Raw genomic sequence first — 17,286 nt, forward strand, 5'->3', positions numbered from 1 at the left:
GCCCAGTACCCGTGGTGTATAAAAGGGAAAACTGAGGCCCAGAGAAGGAGGAGTAGCATGTAACAGTGCAGACTTGGGGACAGATAAACTCCCACCCTTTCCTCATTGTCATGTGAACCACAAGGATGATCTCTGCGTTCTGAAAAGATGAGTTGGTGTCTCGCTTTAAGACACTTGAATGCCATCTACAAAAATCTGTTATTCAAAAACACAGATATATTGATTAGAGTGAGACAATTCACATTACAAAGGCTTTCTGCTTTTTACAAAAGGTTTTACCGTGGCAAGCTTTCGTCACAGTATTTCAAACTTAGTTTTCGGGTACGGCTGTATTTCCTAAGCCGTGGCCTCTTCAGGGCCAAAACAGCTCCAGAAGTGTTTGTGTTAGTTATTGTTAATGACGGTAGATTCATAAGGATTGGGGGGAAGGGCCGTTAGTGAAGCCTTTACTTGGGGGGTTGATGGCTTGAAGGCCCCAGATCCATCTCATGAGGCTCAGGTGGGGTCAGGGCAAAGTGAAAAGGCGGGGTGACTTGTTCAAACATTAGTAAGAATTTCAAGATTCCAGCAGCAGAGCATTAAAGCAAGAGCCGGGCCTGTTTCAGGGTGGGGCCCTGTGCAGCTATGAGTCCAGCCCCAGGTCAGGGTGAATGGGGGGTGGATGGTTAGTGTGCAGAGGTGAGACGTGAGTCCAGTAAGCCATAAAGCTGCTCTGTTCAGCGTTGAGATACTTTACCTTCTGAATTTTATTTGGCTTACACTATTGGTAAACAAGTCATCGCTGAGGCAGTGGGGGTGAACTGTATACAGAAGAAGGATAACATCTGTGGTCAGGGACCCAGCTCCTTCCTGTGGACAGGGCCTCGTGCAGGCCTGCACACCACGATTTACTTCATCTTCATAGAAATATTTGTGTAAAGTGGCAGTTAAGATACAAACTCGAGAGAATGATGCCTGGGTTCACATCTCGCTGGTTGTGAATCCGTGGGCAAGTTACTTAACCCCTGTCTGTGCGGCAGTTTCCTCATCTGTTACACTGATGAGGGAGTTACCTGCGTGATAGGGTGGTGGTAAGGGTGAATGAGTTCATCTGTTTTCATCTCTTTGCCCAGTGCTCTGGCACATAGGACATGTTTGATAAATGTTTGCTGCTGTGACGGTGATGATGGAGGAGAAAGAGGAGGAAGAGACGTGGAAGTGGTGACCAGGAGCAGGGTCTCCATTTTACAGAGGAGGAAGCTGTGACACAGAGATTAGGGGAGTTGTCCAAGGTCACCCAGCGAGTACGCAGGCTGTGCCCTGTCCTCTGCCGTGGTACCTCAGGGAAGCTTCCTTTGGGCCTAAGTGCCTCAGGCACACTGTACTCAGGGTAGATGGAGCCCCAAACCCACATTGTTGTTTCACATCCGTCTTTCGTGCACTGTGTGTGCTGGGCCCTCGCGTTGGTGCTGACAAGTATGCAGACGAGAAGTGGAAGGAAGTGGGACAGACGGGTGCGGTGTGGGTGCCATGTAGCACGTGCCCATCCGTGGTGAGGGGGGCAGGAGCACAGGGACCTTGCAGAAGCTTCTTTGGGGCAAAGTTGTAGCCTGGGCTTTAGGCAGAATAGCAGATGGAGGCAGCGCCCTGCTGTGTACTGTGTGGACATCACAAACGGAAGTAAATTCTTCCACCTCAGCCTCACAGGCAGGTGGTGTCAAGAGGCAGGTGGTACCCCAAAAGTACAGCGAGCACTGAGAAGAGGCTGGGCCATAAAAGCCTGGGGAGCCAAACCCCCTCTTCTTTACATGGGTGGGAGGAAAGACAGGCACAAGGGCATTTGGGGGTGCAGCGTTTTGCCAGCCCTCACCTTTGACCCCAGTTAGCACTTGAGGGGAATTGTCCCACCCTGCCCGCCCTGCCACTCCCGCCCCCATTCACCTGCTCTCCTGTTCTTATCTCGCAGGGTCAGTGGACTTTCCCCCTTCATGGGTGACAATGACAACGAAACCTTAGCCAACGTTACCTCAGCCACCTGGGACTTCGACGACGAGGCGTTCGATGAGATCTCCGATGATGCCAAGGATTTTATCAGCAACTTACTAAAGAAAGATATGAAGTAATGCGTTGTGGTGTCAGCTTCCCCACTCCCTGGACTGGCGTCCAGGGGCAGGGGTTTCCTTTGCCTGTCGTGGGTCCCTCTTTACCTGAGGAGCAGAGGGTGGGCATTGTGAGTTGGGGGGAAAGGAAGGGGTCTCTAGAAGTACCGAACCTCACTTGAAAAGCAACACTTGGCTGAGTGTTGCAGGGAGAGTGGCAGCAACATTTACTTGAGGTAAAGTATCTCAAAGCTGAATAAACAGCTTTATGGCTTATTATATATAAATAATGATGGACCCCTTTATTTTCCATGTACAGCTGTGGCCTGTAGAAGCCCTGCTGAAACCTCAGTCCCTCTTCAGGGTTGCACAGGAAGTATCCTATTTATGAGTTGTCATCATATCCCCAGACTATTCTGGCTTGGTGTTTTTCATATCTAAATTATTTAAGAACTGCCTCCCTGAATGCGGCCAGGTCCCTTCTCCCACTGGCCAAAGCTAGGCTGTAATCCCAGACCACTGGGCTCAGCCCTCTCCCAGCTCCATCTCTGTCCCCCCATAACAGTGTAGACTGTGAGGTTCCCCACCTCTGCCTTCTGGGGCTGCCTGTGGCCTGCCCAAGTTGTCAGTGGATGAGTATATAAAACAGTCGTGAAGAGTGGGAAGCCAGTGTGTTTGGGTGTAGAGATGGCCGAAGGCAGTGAGGAAAGGTCAGACACACAAGACACTCAGTAAGTATTTCACTGAAAGAAGAATGGAAATTGACGTTGCCGAGGAGACTAGAGCTGAGGAGGTGAGGGTGGAGGGGGGCTTGAGTATAGTTAGATAGAATTCATTGCTGAGGACTCTCCTTTGCAAAGGGAACCCGCTGAATTAAAGCAGGAAGGGGAGATGGGTAATGTGTGTCTAGGGAGAGCTGGCCTGTCCCAGGGGAAAGACGTAATGGGGGTGTCAGGTGAGAGCAGCTGGCCTGTTGGGCACCTTGCCCACTCTGTAAACAGGTGGCCAGATGTGGCAGGGCCTGGCTCCGGGTGTCCCGAGGAGTCGTATTTAGAATGAAGAGGCAGTTACAGGCTTTGCCCGAGAAGGGTGGTGTTGAAATAGGTTTATGCCAGAGGATGAGAAGGGAGGGGCAGCCCAACTCCAGAGGTGAGTAGAAGTCACCAGGTGACTTTGTGGCCTAGGCTTTGCCCTGTCCGCCTGACCCACAGATTCCCCCTGAGGCTGTTGGCTGTCTTGCTTTTGACTGGGAGAAATCCTGTTTGGGACGGGAGAGCGCAGTTGCTAAAGGAACAGTGTTGGAAGGTCTCTTCCTGTCTGATTTTCTGGTTACCCACACGTGTACCTCTCAGTCTTCTTTACCATCTTGAGACCACCTGCTCCAGAGGGTATAGTCTACACTCCTTGACAGTGAGGTCTTTTAGAGTTTTACTGTCTTGGTCTTTTTATCAGAAGTAGGCGTGACGTAAGGAGCATCTGGATGTTGTGGGGGTGTCTAGATTCCCTTCCTGTGTGAGGGAGCCCCGTTCCCAAGGTGTTTCAGGGAGATGTAAACTCTGGTCCAGGGATGGCTTTTGTCAACCAAGCTTCATTTACCAAAGATTTGGTAAATGAGGTATTACATATATACCTTCTTTTCTTATCTGACTTGAATTAATTCAGTAATGAGCTGTGTCTCCTCTACGCTCATAAAATGGACTCACCAAAGAACTGATTTCAAATAGATAAAGACACTAGATTCCCATAAACTCTTAAACTCAGCAAGTCTCTTCAACCAGAAATCTTCATCTGTCAGCACTTTTTAAAATGTTGTTCTATAATATATGTAATACATGTAAATTGTAGAAAATTTGAATAGAAGACAAAATAATCCATAATCCCTTTATCTAAAGATCACTACATTTTGCTATACTTAGCAAATTTACTTATACTCATTTCTCTATGAATGTTAGCATTTGGTTCTTTGGGTTTTATTAGTCCTATTTCAATTAAGGTGATGGCCCTGAACTATTTCTAGATTCCCAGAGCTATCAGAAAGATTAAATGAGTTTCAGGGCTGTTCTAAGGTATATGTAGGACATACATCTTTGAGTTTTAACAGGAAAAACCTGATACTGAACTACACCATAAGACATGAGAGTTCGTGGATTCTCAGAGATTTTGGCGTAATGCTTCACTCACCCCTCCACCAGACGGAGGCAGAAGGATTAGGCCTCCACAGCCCCCAGCCCCCATGTGACCAGCAGTATGACCCACCCTGGAATATGGTGCCAGCCATTTCCAGACATGTCTGACCTCCAGCACTTACCCTTCCGGGACCCCAATGGCACGGCATGGGACTCCAGTTGCTTACTTGGTGGTTAGGTCTTCTTAACACTAACCTTTTCTGGGTCTAGTCAGTGTAATGCAGACCAAGAGAGGAAAAAGGCCAGGAGCACGGTGGTGGTCATGGTGGATGGACTAGGAGCAGAGAGCCCTGGGCTCTGCCCTGTGTGACCAGGGACAGGTGACCTCCCATTTCTGACCTGACTAGCAGTCTCTGAGGTCCCCTCCCGCTCAGAATTCCTCTGATCTCTGCTTCTATCAGAAACCGCCTGAACTGCACCCAGTGCCTTCAGCATCCGTGGCTAATGAAAGACACCAAGAACATGGAGGCCAAGAAGCTCTCCAAGGACCGGATGAAGAAGTACATGGCAAGAAGGAAATGGCAGGTAATGAGGGGGTCGATGCGGACGGGGATGGTGGCCCTCCTATTTGCTTTATTCAAGCCCTCCTCATTCCCCGCTTGCCCCGGCCTCACTCCAAAAATGTGTACATCTGTTTCTGAAATAGTCTGGGACCAAGACTAACGTCTCATGTCTTTGGGGCTAGGGATGAGCACTGTCGCCTTGGGGACAATTTGGCCACCCTGGAGAATGTGATCCCCTTAAAGGTAGTATGATGGTCTTACACTTCTTTTCAAAGAAGGCGGCGGCACATAATCTGCAAAGAGAGCCACAGTCTCCACTTTCTAGGGAGATTTATGTTACTAGCTATGTGTCCTTGGGCAAGGGACTTAATCTCACTGTGCCTTTGTTGTCTCATCTGTAAAGTGAGGATAACAGCGGTACCAACAGCACAGCATTGTTGTGAGAATTATATGAGATGACCATCATCTGGCCTTCAGCACATTGCCTGGCTTATAGCAAGTGTTCAAAAATGACACCAGTAGCTAAGACGTAGGGAGGGCTGGCTGTGTGTCAGGCAGCATTCAATACACTTTTTATGCATTAAATCTTATAATCCTAGGAAGAGGGTACTATGTTATCCATAGTTTTCAGACAAACTGAGGCACAGAAAGGTTAGGACAGTCACCCAGGATCACGTAGCTAGTAAGTGGGAAAGGCAGGGTTCAAACCCAGAGCCTGGCTGCAAAGCACAGTCTTAACAGTGACACAAAATTGCCTCCCATTGTTATCAGATGGATAAAATGATAATCCGAAGCCATGGAGAATGTACCATCATCTATTGTATTATTTTTATTATAGCCATTAGTATTATAAAATTCCCGGGCTACTGGAGGGTACATGGTTTCTATACTCAAGGAATGTATAGTGTAATGGAGGAACTGAAGCAAATAGACATAAAAGGACATAATGCACGCCAAGAATTATAAACTATCAGAATAGCGCTCTATACCCATATATGTGAGTCTGGACAGGAGAACGGAGCCAGTCCCACCAGACTTGGATGTGGTGATGAGGAAATGCTATCAGGGCAGGAGTTTGAAGTTTGTCATGGAGCACGGGCTAGAACACGGAGAAGAGAGGGTAACAGCACAGATGGAGGGAAAGGCATACCAGCAAGAACTGGACCTCACCTGGTTATGCTGACCTGATAGGAGCGGAGTCTTGCAGCTGGGCAGTCAGGGGACCTGGCATATGTGGCAGAGAAAAAGGAAATCACTAAGGGCTACTGGGACACGGTAATCTGTCACACAGGATGACTAAATCACAGTTCCCTTGAAAAGTATAACTTCACACAAAGGTAGAAAGAAGGAGTGAAGGCAAACGGGGAGCTTCTGGTGTGGGGGTGTAAGGGACTACCACCTCATGTGTGGGAACTCCCCCATGGTGGGAGCCAGTTCTTGATTAGCCCCCACTCATATGAGGGTTTGGGTGGATCTCCTGGCCACCCTCAAGTTCAGGTGAGTTGGAACACCTGTGTTGCTTACCTTACCCTCTAGTGCCGTTAGGATCCAGTGAAATCAGGTAACAAATAGTCTTAAAACAAAACAAAACAAAGTCCAGAAAAATCAAAGGCTGGATTTATTAATGATTCTGTGGCCAGTAGATCACAAAGAAATAGCAATATTTCTGGAGCAGATGGCGTGGCTGTGGTGGGGGTGGGGCGGCCCTCGGAGGGATTCTCACTGGATTCTGCCTGGATGCAGCTGTGGGTTAAGGGTCAGCCTTCTCACTTAAGGCTTTCTGGGGGCATTGACACATCTGCTGGGAACCAAACTCCAGAGATTGGCACGCAGGAGAGATAAGGAAATGGAAGCAAATGGAATTTTTCAGCCAGATGGGTCTGGGAATCATAATTTGTGCTGATATTTTAATCACTTACATTTTTTCTTGTTTACACTGTTATTAGTCATAGGGTTTTTCTGGAAATGAGGGGAGAAAGAGAAGGACAGAATTCAGAGAAGGAATCTTAAAGTCATATTTTAGTATAGGTGGTAGCATTTGGAAATGATTTTTCCACAGAAACAGTGGTTAGGTTGCACTAAAGTAGACCACAAAATCACATTTGACCCACAATGTCCCTGAAGCATAATTTCACTGGTAATAGTTCTGCTGCATCTGACCATCTTGTGTTACGTTCCTTCCTTAGAAAAATGTTTTCCACATTTTTAACTCCAGCCACCAGTACCATAGCTGCCCTGGAATAGGGGGTTCCCTCTCAGAGCAGCGAGGTTCTGTGTGATGGATGGATGGGCAGGGTGGAATGGAGTGGAACAGAGTACGGTGGATTATGATGGAGGGAGAGGAGCAGAGCAGTCCCAGGTGATCCAGAACTCTCTACAGTTGCACGAGAAAAGATTCCTTGTTATCATTTTAGCCTTTTCATAAAAGGCCCGGGAGGGCGGAAGTAACATGGGAACAAATCCCTGCACACTAGGTAATGTATAAATGACTGATCGTATTATTGGACTTTGAATGAAGTTATTCTATACGAGGATGTGTTCTTCCATTTATATCACAAGAATTGTTTAAAAACATGGTGGTGAGTAGTAGCATTGAGAGTGGATAAATTGAGCAGGATAACAGGGCTTCTGCATGCAAAACTAGAAGCCAAGGTCCAGGAATCGGAGGCCCGTGGACAGCCATCTTTACTTTCTGGAAACCACAAAGACCCCAGCCATATGGATCAAAGGGCCATAGGGAGAAAAGCTTTTGGCTCAGTAGAGCACACAGTATTCTTGACCATCACATTTGGATATTATGTACTTCTCACAGGAAATCCTAGTCTTCGGGCTGTTGGTATACGCAGGGTCTACAACAGCTGGCTGGCTCTATGGTGACCAACTTGCCCCATTTGCCAGGGACTGTCTCAGCTTTAGTATTGAAAGACCCTCATTCTGGAAAGCCCCTCAGTCTCGAGCACGCTGGGCTAGTCACCTCGCTCTCACGGGGAGAGGGTGTCTCTGCTGCATGAAGGAGGCTAGTACAGCTACCTGCCTTGGCCATTGCCCTCAAACAAGAAGAAGCCTTCCTCAAAACAAGGATGGAACTTAGAAAAGCGAAACTTTGCTGTCTTGATGTTCCAAAAATTTCCGAAGGTCTTGGTCTAGTAAAACAGCAACCAATTTTCAGCTCAAAGGCATGAAAACTGGAAGACTGGAACATATATATATATATGTATATATATGCCATGTTTCCCCCAAAATAAGACCTAGCCAGATAATCAGCTCTAATGCATCTTTTGGAGAAAAAAATTAATATTAGACCCGGTATTGTTTTACTATAAGACCCGGTATAATATAATGTAATATAATGTAATACAAGACCGGGCTTTATATTAATTTTTGCTCCAAAAGACACATTAGAGCTGATTGTCCAGCTAGGTCTTATTTTCCGGGAAACAGGGTGTGTATGTGTGTGTGTGTGTGTGTGTGTGTATATAAAACATATATATACTATATATATTTCTGTAACATATATATATAATATATATATTTCTATACTATATATGTTATTTTTTTTTTTTTTTCATAAGTCAGTTTCCAAAGATGGAATTCTGATGTAGATTATTTTTTAAAAACTTTCCTTGGAAAGCACTTCTCCCTGTCTTAGAAATGATATGCGATCTTTCCATCTGATGTAAATTTTCCCCCTATGTGTGGTCTGTTTGTTAATGTGAATTTGCTGCCCCCTCAGAAATATTGTAACTTTCTGATTTGCCTTGTTCTGGTCAGTTCCTCTTAGTCGTTTTGTTCGTAGAAGAGGCGAGACTCCATTATTCCTCACCAGACAAGTGAAGACAGTCCTGGGCAGTCACAATCCAGGTGTTTGGAATTAGGGAGCCAGGGTCCAGGGGGCTGCTCCCTGTGACAGGTGTGAATCCTCGTCTTTCTGGGGAAGACTAGAGCTGCAGGGACATTTGAATCTGCTGGTCCAAGGACATGAGGCCCAGAGAAGGGACGTGACTTGCACCAGGTGACACAGTCATCAGTGGGCCAAGAAGTAACCTGTTCCATGTTGGGAACGGACCCTCTGGTTTTAGAGACGCCTGACCCAGCGCAAACCAGTCTGTGCTGGATAAAGGGAACCAAGAGATGAGAGGGGTGGAGTCTGGGAGTTTGGCCGATGAGGAAGCAGCCTGTCTGACGTTGACTCTGGATGGAGGGCTGCCTGCCTCGTATACCTCTTACGGGTTCCTGAGGTCACGGTAAGCTCTCATGGGAAGAGCTGGGTGTCTCCACACTCCAGCTAGCACAACAAACAGATCAATGACATCACCATTAATAGCCTCCTCCAGAAGAACGTGCACGGTTGCCAAGTGGTCTCATTCCCTGCAGAACTACAGTGCCCCTGCGCACAGTGAAGTTGGTCAGTCATCGTCCCTCATCTTCCTCCCCCACTCATCACCTCCACCTGGGGCTTCCGGGGTTCAGTTCAGAGTGACCCAGTTTCACCGTACTGACAGAGGGCCAGAAGCATACCCACACCACACAGGGATGTACTGAGAAGGCGGATGGCCAGAGGACAGAGCAAAGTGGAATGTCTATCCAAAGTGCATGAAAATAGTCTGCAACAAGGATGGCAAAACAGAAGAGTGATTGTGATAACAGCAGTAGGTCTCCACTTAAACCACACACACACACACACACACATACACGCACACACACACACACATATGCACACATACGCACACACACACACATCGTCACACACATACGTACACACTTTTCTGTATGACTCCTTAGTGCCCTGAAATTATTTACTTTCGAAATAAGCTTTTTACTGAATCATACTGGCTTTCCAGATATTCCAAAATTGTGAGGCTTTACTGAAGTACTTGAATGTCTGAAGTTAATTCAGGAGGGAAATGGCTTTGGCCGTGTGAGGTCCAGTGGCTGAAAGCTTGCCATGTGCCTGTGTACAGACGGTGTCCTCCCTCTCTCAGCAGCCAGTCTGCAGTGACATCTCTACATGTGTAGCATCTGGATGCATGAAAAGATGCTTTGGGTGCATGAGTGGGAAGAGTTGGTTATACCTTAGTTTCTTACCTAGTCGTTCCATGAATCTTAGAAAAGGGGTGAGAAACTTTAAAGGTGAGAAACATAGTCACATGGTACATTATTGGGGATTTTGTGACCTAAACAAATCCTGTGCTTGTTAGAATCTTCACAATGCCAAGGCATTTTCATCTCAAGTTCTGGCCTCCTTTTCAGCAGAAATTCTGTCCTCTCCCACGGTGCCTCGTCTCAGAAAAGCAAAGTGCCGTTGCTTTTCATTTCACCAGCACTTCTTTTTGATGCCTGGGTGTACATCAGGGAAGAGCACCGCTCCGTAACTGTGCATTCCCAGGCTTGTGCTGAGGCCAGCCAGACTGTTTCTCGAAATCTCTTAAGTATCTGAATCATAAACAGAACTCAGTGAGACCTTGGTGATCCTCTTGTCCACCCCCCGCCTTAAACAGAGAAGGAAACTGAAGCCCAGAGAGGTTAAACCACTTGCATAAGGTCGACAGAATGCGTTTTTTCCCCTCGCATCGGAACCCGTGGGATCTGTAGTAACTATTCTCTTGACCAGTTAAAATCCTACACTAGCATTGTTTTACGAGAAACAGCCCCACTGGGCCCCGTCAGCAATAAGTCTTTGGAGCTGTCTCAGCCTGCAGTTGCTTTATATAAACTATCCCTTTTATGGGAGTTGAAGCACAGTATGAAAAGGGTTTTTGTCTCATGTTGACCTTGTTTAGTCACATTAACGCACACATTGGTTCCAGGCCCCATTCCATTCTCCGAACATCTTCTGACACACAGATAGTGCTGAGCAGAGCAAGGCTGGGCTCACTGCTCTGGCACAGCTTCGCCACTGCGGAGGCCCTCGTTTCAGGGACAGCGCTTCTCCTGAGCTGGGCTCTTCTCTCTCAGCTCCACTGCCCAGCTGGAACCAGGGACGCTGCCTGAGTCCAACCCCAGTGTCTATTTTCCAGAAAACGGGCAATGCTGTGAGAGCCATTGGAAGACTGTCCTCTATGGCAATGATCTCAGGGCTCAGTGGCAGGAAATCCTCAACAGGGTCACCAACCAGCCCGCTCAATGCAGAAAAACTAGAATCTGAAGGTAAGGCGCTCCAGGAAGATTTCCTCCAAATCTTGGTGAAAAAGGAAGGTGAAAAAGGAAGGGCTGGGGGACGGAGGGGCATTTTGAGGGTTTTTTTGAGGGGTGGGGGTTGTTTTTTGATAAGACAAACTACAAGGATAAAATTCAGCACTACTTTCCGGTTGCTCTGACCACAGTTACTTAAGTCTGTTAATTACTCTTTAATTGTTTAACCTTAGGTTTAAAGATTTGCAGCGGGAAAATTATTATTTGTCTAATTGAACTAGATGACCTCCGCTATTATTTTCCTTACATTGTACTTAAGAATTAGCAAAGACTGTATTAAAAGTTTCCTTTTTTTTTCTCATTACAAAAGTGATACTTAATATGTTGACAGGCAAACATAAAATTTAAGTCACATGTAGTGGTGTACTTTTTTAAAATATCCTATTTTTGTACCATCTTTGTGTTTTTCTTTTAAACAAAAATTAACTCAGTCCATATTTGTTTGCCACTTTTCATGCTGCGGAAACATGTCATCTGAACTGGGTAGACTGATTGGCAGCCCCCCACCCCCACCCCGCCCCAGGCCAGTACAGTAAGTTTCTTGCCCCCCAGCCTTGGAGACGCTGCTCCATCCATCACCTCAGTGAGTGCCTCCGCCACGGCCTGCTTCAGATGCATGCAGGGCAGGGTCTGTCCCTTATCTTCCTGAGGTGCCTCGTTTGGCCAAAGACACCCTTCCACCCCCCACTGCCTGGTGCTGTTGGTATTCAAAGGTGAGAAGCTGAGCCGAGATCCCTTCTGCACAAAGCAGTGTCATTGGTGAGGCAGCTCGCTGGGCCACTCTGATGTCACCAGAGATGGAGCCGGCAGCACATGGGTCTGTTCCCTCCGGATCTGCTCCTGCCATTCCCAGATGATCCACAAATAGCCTGAAGGGGAGGGAGAGAATATAGGAGCCCCTCCAAGTTCCGGCTTTTCCCTGGACCAATCCCAAAACCCGATCCCCAGTCATAAGTGAGGACAATAGAACTGCTGGCAAGTCAGAGATGCCTCGAGGACTGGCTCCTCCTTCTGAGAAATAGGGAAGGGCCTGCCGCTGCAGGAGGAGGACGAGGGGTACAGACCAGGAAGGCTGGCGTGCTTCCCTCCTTCTTAGATACCTTCAGCTAAATCTTAAAACAGCATGAAATGCAGCCAAAAAGCCTTTTTAAAGATGATTTCTTTTTTCAACCTGTCAACATAAGGAAAGGGGGGTGTCCAAACATTTCCCCAGTTTGGTCACAGTTCTCTCTTCTGCCAAAACCATTTGGCAGCAGGACAGCGTATCCCCAGGAGGAAGGTGTGTGTATGATTCAGTCCTCTAAGCTGCATTATTTGCTACATTCGAGTTACTCTTTAAAGAAAAATGTAAAAGTCAGCTTTTTTAAGCTAAGGAAGAAGAGAGAACAAGGGATGAAGCAATGACCATGTGCTCTTCCCGGTTTTCTAGGAGATGTCTCCCAAGCTTTCCTGGAGGCTGTTGCCGAGGAAAAGCCACATGTGAAACCGTATTTCTCTAAGACCATTCGTGATTTAGAAGTTGTGGAAGGAAGTGCTGCTAGATTTGACTGCAAGATCGAAGGTAAGTTGTAGCTGTTCTTCCCTTGACTACAAAAGGGGTTTGGCTGGCTGATGGGCCCCAACTGTGTGCCCTGGGCAAGATGTCGGTTCTGGGCAGCCTGGGAACAATTAGGAACAACAACGCTGTGAGGGTAACTGGGTCAGGAGGAGGCGGCCCCATGCTGCCCCTCCACCCCCTCAAGGTTAGCACCATTCAGTGACTTACCTAGGGGCACATTTGATGTTTCACTTACTTACATCAGCCACTTGGGTCTACTTGACATAGACCCAAGTTAAAGGTGGTTTCTCATGGACGTCTTTGGCTACGGAACATGCTTAATGAAATAAAGTTTGCAAGCTTCTGGGAAGCACGTGCCTGCAAAAGGCTCTCATAGGGAGGTTGGCCCAAAGAGCATGGGATGTGGAGTTGGGGTTGATCTAACTTCTGAGCCTCAGGCCCTCACATGTGAGGTGATGTCTAATGCACTGAGTGTCTCTGGGGATTCTGGGAGATGACATATGTGAAAAGGGAAACCTTTTAAGTCTTTTAAAGATGTCATGGAGTCTTGGGAAAAGCTGTGGGCTTGGTAAGTGCAGAGAGAGTATGCGATGTGACTTCAAACTGAGGAAAGTTGGGACCCAGGCCCCGTATCATCTTCCCCACGCTTCTCTGTCTGCCGGGAATAATGTGGCCGTAAGTTTTTAGAGCTCAATGGACCTTAAGGGAACTTAGCATAGCACCTGAGAAATTGCAACGTTGGTGACACAAAGCATTTCAGTTACCACAGAATGCAACATTCTAGAAAGACAAAGGGCAAGATCAGACAGGCTTTGCGTCTGTGACTGCCGTGTGCCAACCAGCGTAGAGGGTTGGCTCCCATTTCAGTCTGACCAAATAAAGCACAGAGGTTCATTAAGCAACATTTCTAAGCCTGTGTGGCACAGGACAGCAGTCAGACCCAAGCGTGGCTCCCACTTCGGAACAGTCTCCAGCAATATGACTAGATAATGCCTTTTGGGTCAAGTAACCCAAAGTTAGGGATGAAAACACAATTTTTGTCCTGCATCATTTTATTACCCACCACAATCTTTCTCTCTTTTCATTCAGTTTAAAAAAATGTGACGTGTTCCCTTTGCTATTGTGAAAGTGCTCAGATTGGGGGTTCTGCTGAAAGCTCTGGGGCCACTGCTTATAACCCCACCATCACCACAGTCTTTGGGTCTTCTGAAGTTCTTTCATTTTTCCTTTATCTATTTAAAAAACATTATCATAACATGATTGTCATCTTTGTACTTACTTTTTTCCCTTTGGGATTTTTTCTTTGGTATTTGTACAACTTTGACTGGAGGGCTGAGGAGAAATTAAGTAGTTGGACACTGTTTTGATTGAAACAAAGTTCCACTTGAAAAGAATGTTAGAATTTTTTATGTTCTTATATGTAATTTTTATTCTGGTTGGGGTTACAATTATTTTCCTGTAAAAATATTTCTTCAAATTATATATTTTAAAGGCATATCATAGATCGATCGATTGATCGATCGATAGAGATAGATAGAGATGGATACATAGATAATTTTTAATGCTGAACTTTGAAGAAACATGATTAAGTCATAAAATTAAGCTAATCTAAAAAATAAAAAAATAAAAAAAAAATAAAAATAAAAATAAAAAAAAATAAAAAAAGAATTAAGCTAATCAATGTGCAATTTCCAGTTATCTACAGGCAGATTTTCTGTCTTTGGGTCAGACTAAGACAAATATTGCTTTATTTTTCTTAGCAATATTATCAGCTCCTCTAACTTCTGTTTTATAGAGCTGTTATCAGCTTTGAGTTATAATTTATATACCATACAATTTACCCATTTTAAGTGTACAATTCAACAGTTATTGTTAGTAAATTTACAGAGTTGCAATCATCACTACAGTCCAATTTTAGAATATTTCCATCACCCCCAAAAGATTCCTTGTGCCCATTTGTTCTGAATCTTATTTTTTATTTAAATTTATTTACATTCAACTTTTATACAAGATGAAAAATTTTCTTTTAATCCCAGAAGATGTTTAGCTGTAGGCTTGTAGTTGGAGATGGGGCAGTGGTCCAGGTAGTTCTCTGTGTCTGTATAAAGGTGGGAGGTCGTGCAAGCTCCACGTGGACAGGAAATGGGATGACTGCAGGTTACCTTATGTGGAGTTTTACATATTAGTATTGGCCCTACTTGCCCATATTCAAATGTAAGTATCAAAACAGATGCTAAAAGCCAACATAATTTTTTGTTTCCTTTACCATCTTAATCAATAGAGGTAGCTTGGGAGCTGCTTGCGTAAATTGATAGGACATTTTGAATAACAGTTTGTGCTACTTGTGCTCTCTCCCTGTGATGCAGGATACCCAGACCCCGAGGTCGTCTGGTTCAAAGACGACCAGTCGATCAGGGAGTCCCGCCACTTCCAGATAGACTACGATGAGGATGGGAACTGCTCTTTAATCATTAGCGATGTTTGCGGGGATGACGACGCCAAGTACACCTGCAAGGCTGTCAACAGTCTTGGAGAAGCCACCTGCACAGCGGAGCTCATTGTGGAAACCATGGAGGAAGGAGAAGGAGAAGGGGAAGAGGAGGAAGAGGAAGAGTGAAACAAAGCCAGAGAAAAGCAGTTTCTAAGTCATAGTACAAAGACTATTTCTCTAAAACTCAAAAAATCCAAGATAGTAAAAGCACCTAGTGTGATAGATGATTTAGTTATGTCGTTTGGGGGTCGGTTCTTCAGCAACAGCAGTTGATACCTAGCAGCGTCATTGATGGGCATTAATTTGAGTTGGCTGGTACGTAAGATACTAGTTCACCTAGATGTCATTTTGGGAAATCACCAGTAACTTGCCTGACCAGTTGATTTTAGAGAGAAAATAACCCAAAGTCACGAATTCCCCAACTGAGAGCAGTCATAAAAAATAAGGCCCTGCAGCCACAGCTCAGCCCAGAGCGTCCCTGGTGATGGAGGTCTCCCCTTCCCAGCTCCTAACTCTGGGAACAGGGTCTTCTCCAGTACTGCAGCCCTTCATTCGGAAAGCAGTTGAGCCATTTTAACTTATGAGGCACATTTTATTCCAAAGTGTACTGTAGACATTCAGACTTTTCATTTCCCCCTTTCTACCTGCCAGTTTTTCTGGAAGTGAACCTGCCATGAGTTTAAGCACTAAGAACATTACACTTCTTAGATTCTGAAGACAGGTCCCCTGCTCATGGATGGCTGCCTTCCCTAGGAAAACAGAATCTCCTTTCTCCCCAAATCCATAGGAAATCTAAACTTATCCCCTCTTTGCAGATGTCTAGCAGCTTCAGACATTTTTACAAGAACCCGTGAAAAGAAATCCTTGTTAATGTGCTTTTCTTCTGAAACCAGGATTCATATTTGTGCTGTTATAGATCAGCTTTGCATGTGTGGTAAAGATTTTTCTGTTTGAATGTATGAAAAACCAGTTTGGTAAAAAGTTACTCTTATTTATTGGCCACTATGAAACAGATTGCAACTGATGACAAGCTGTAGAACTCTACATACTTTGGAGTCTCCTTCAGTTTAATGCACCTTCATTGTAAACACTCTCCAGAGAGCTCTACCTACATTTTGGGTTCCACAATGTTTTTTTTCTTGAATGTGCATCAATCATGCCTTGCCCCCAACCTATATTCTTAGACCTGAAAATACACTCAGACTTGCATCTTTAGAAATTTTTAACTTTCTTTCACTATATTGGCACTTAAAATTTTCTTTATAAAACTTTTTGGAGGTCATAAACAAAGACCATAAACTGATATGCCTAATACATTTCCTGTGCGTGTGTGTATAACATTCCAAATGCTTTATTCTTTTCCACTGTTTGTAAAATGCAGCAATTTAATATTTCAAGGGACTTTCTAATAGTTCCTTTAGAACCAATTTTAAATTACTTCAGTGCAATCCTACACGTTATCAACATTAGAATTTTGATATTGCTTAGTCTTATGTTATTGTCCATTCTATCTTGCCTGCTTTTTGCTGCTAGTTTCAAATTGCCAGTATTGTTTTGCTTTTAAACAGTTACAATATTTTTCATGATAGCCACTGTATTGCCACAGTTTATTATACCAAAGGGTGTTTAATTTGATTTAGAGCAGTCAAAGCTTTTTTCCATCACTTTTAATTGTGTTAGACTATAATCTGTGTGTGCGTGTATGTTGTACGTGTGTGCGCATGTGTGGTGTGTACGTTTGTTTACAGGTTTTCAATGCCTTCCTGAAATTGTGTTAATGTTCTCCCAGTTTATTATGCCATCAGAATGGTACCTGAGAACACTACAACTGTAGTTAGCTCACAATTTTTAAATAAAGGATACCACAGTGCATGCTTTTTGTTCAGTCTTTGCAGAACTTCTCTTTCTTCCCACGCCACCAGTTGCAGACGACCCAGGTAGCTCTTGGAAACTAAAAACAAATGTTGTGCGCACAAATGGCTTATCTGGTTGTGTTTTACTAAGGAACAGAATGACTTCGGTAGTTTTTGTTTATACTCGGTAGCCTAATTTGCACATTTGGTGCAAAATTTCTCTCGAGCATCAGTTTGGTTCAATTACCTTCTAGATATCTCTCGTAGCCTCATCATCTAAATCTATATAACATTTTCAGCATGTGACAGAATCATAACCATCATTCATATTATTTACCAGAGCTTGGTTTGCATTTGTAACTTTGATGTAATTTATTATTAGCAGCCATGTGCTATCTTTTCATGTCTTGATATGAAAAAGCCTT

The 17,286-nt window shown here is 45.0% G+C and overlaps 1 protein-coding gene across 5 annotated transcripts in view; it reads left to right on the forward strand.

The window, feature by feature from the left end:
• Positions 1-16,880, forward strand: part of MYLK (myosin light chain kinase) — a 241,671-nt gene extending 224,791 nt beyond the window's left edge. For all 5 annotated transcript variants that reach the window (XM_019738977.3, XM_019738976.3, XM_019738974.3 and 2 more), the window contains 5 exons: positions 1,946-2,098; positions 4,666-4,789; positions 10,785-10,914; positions 12,389-12,520; positions 14,884-16,880. In XM_019738977.3, the coding sequence (XP_019594536.3) occupies positions 1,946-2,098; positions 4,666-4,789; positions 10,785-10,914; positions 12,389-12,520; positions 14,884-15,134 (790 nt within the window). In that variant the 3' untranslated portion in view covers positions 15,135-16,880. The remainder of the gene's footprint in view (positions 1-1,945; positions 2,099-4,665; positions 4,790-10,784; positions 10,915-12,388; positions 12,521-14,883) is intronic.
• The last annotated feature ends 406 nt before the right edge of the window (positions 16,881-17,286 follow it).

This window comes from Rhinolophus sinicus, chromosome 17 (assembly GCF_057876585.1).
Source record: "Rhinolophus sinicus isolate RSI-liver-muscle chromosome 17, RSI-T2T, whole genome shotgun sequence".
Taxonomy (NCBI): Eukaryota; Metazoa; Chordata; class Mammalia; order Chiroptera; family Rhinolophidae; genus Rhinolophus; species Rhinolophus sinicus.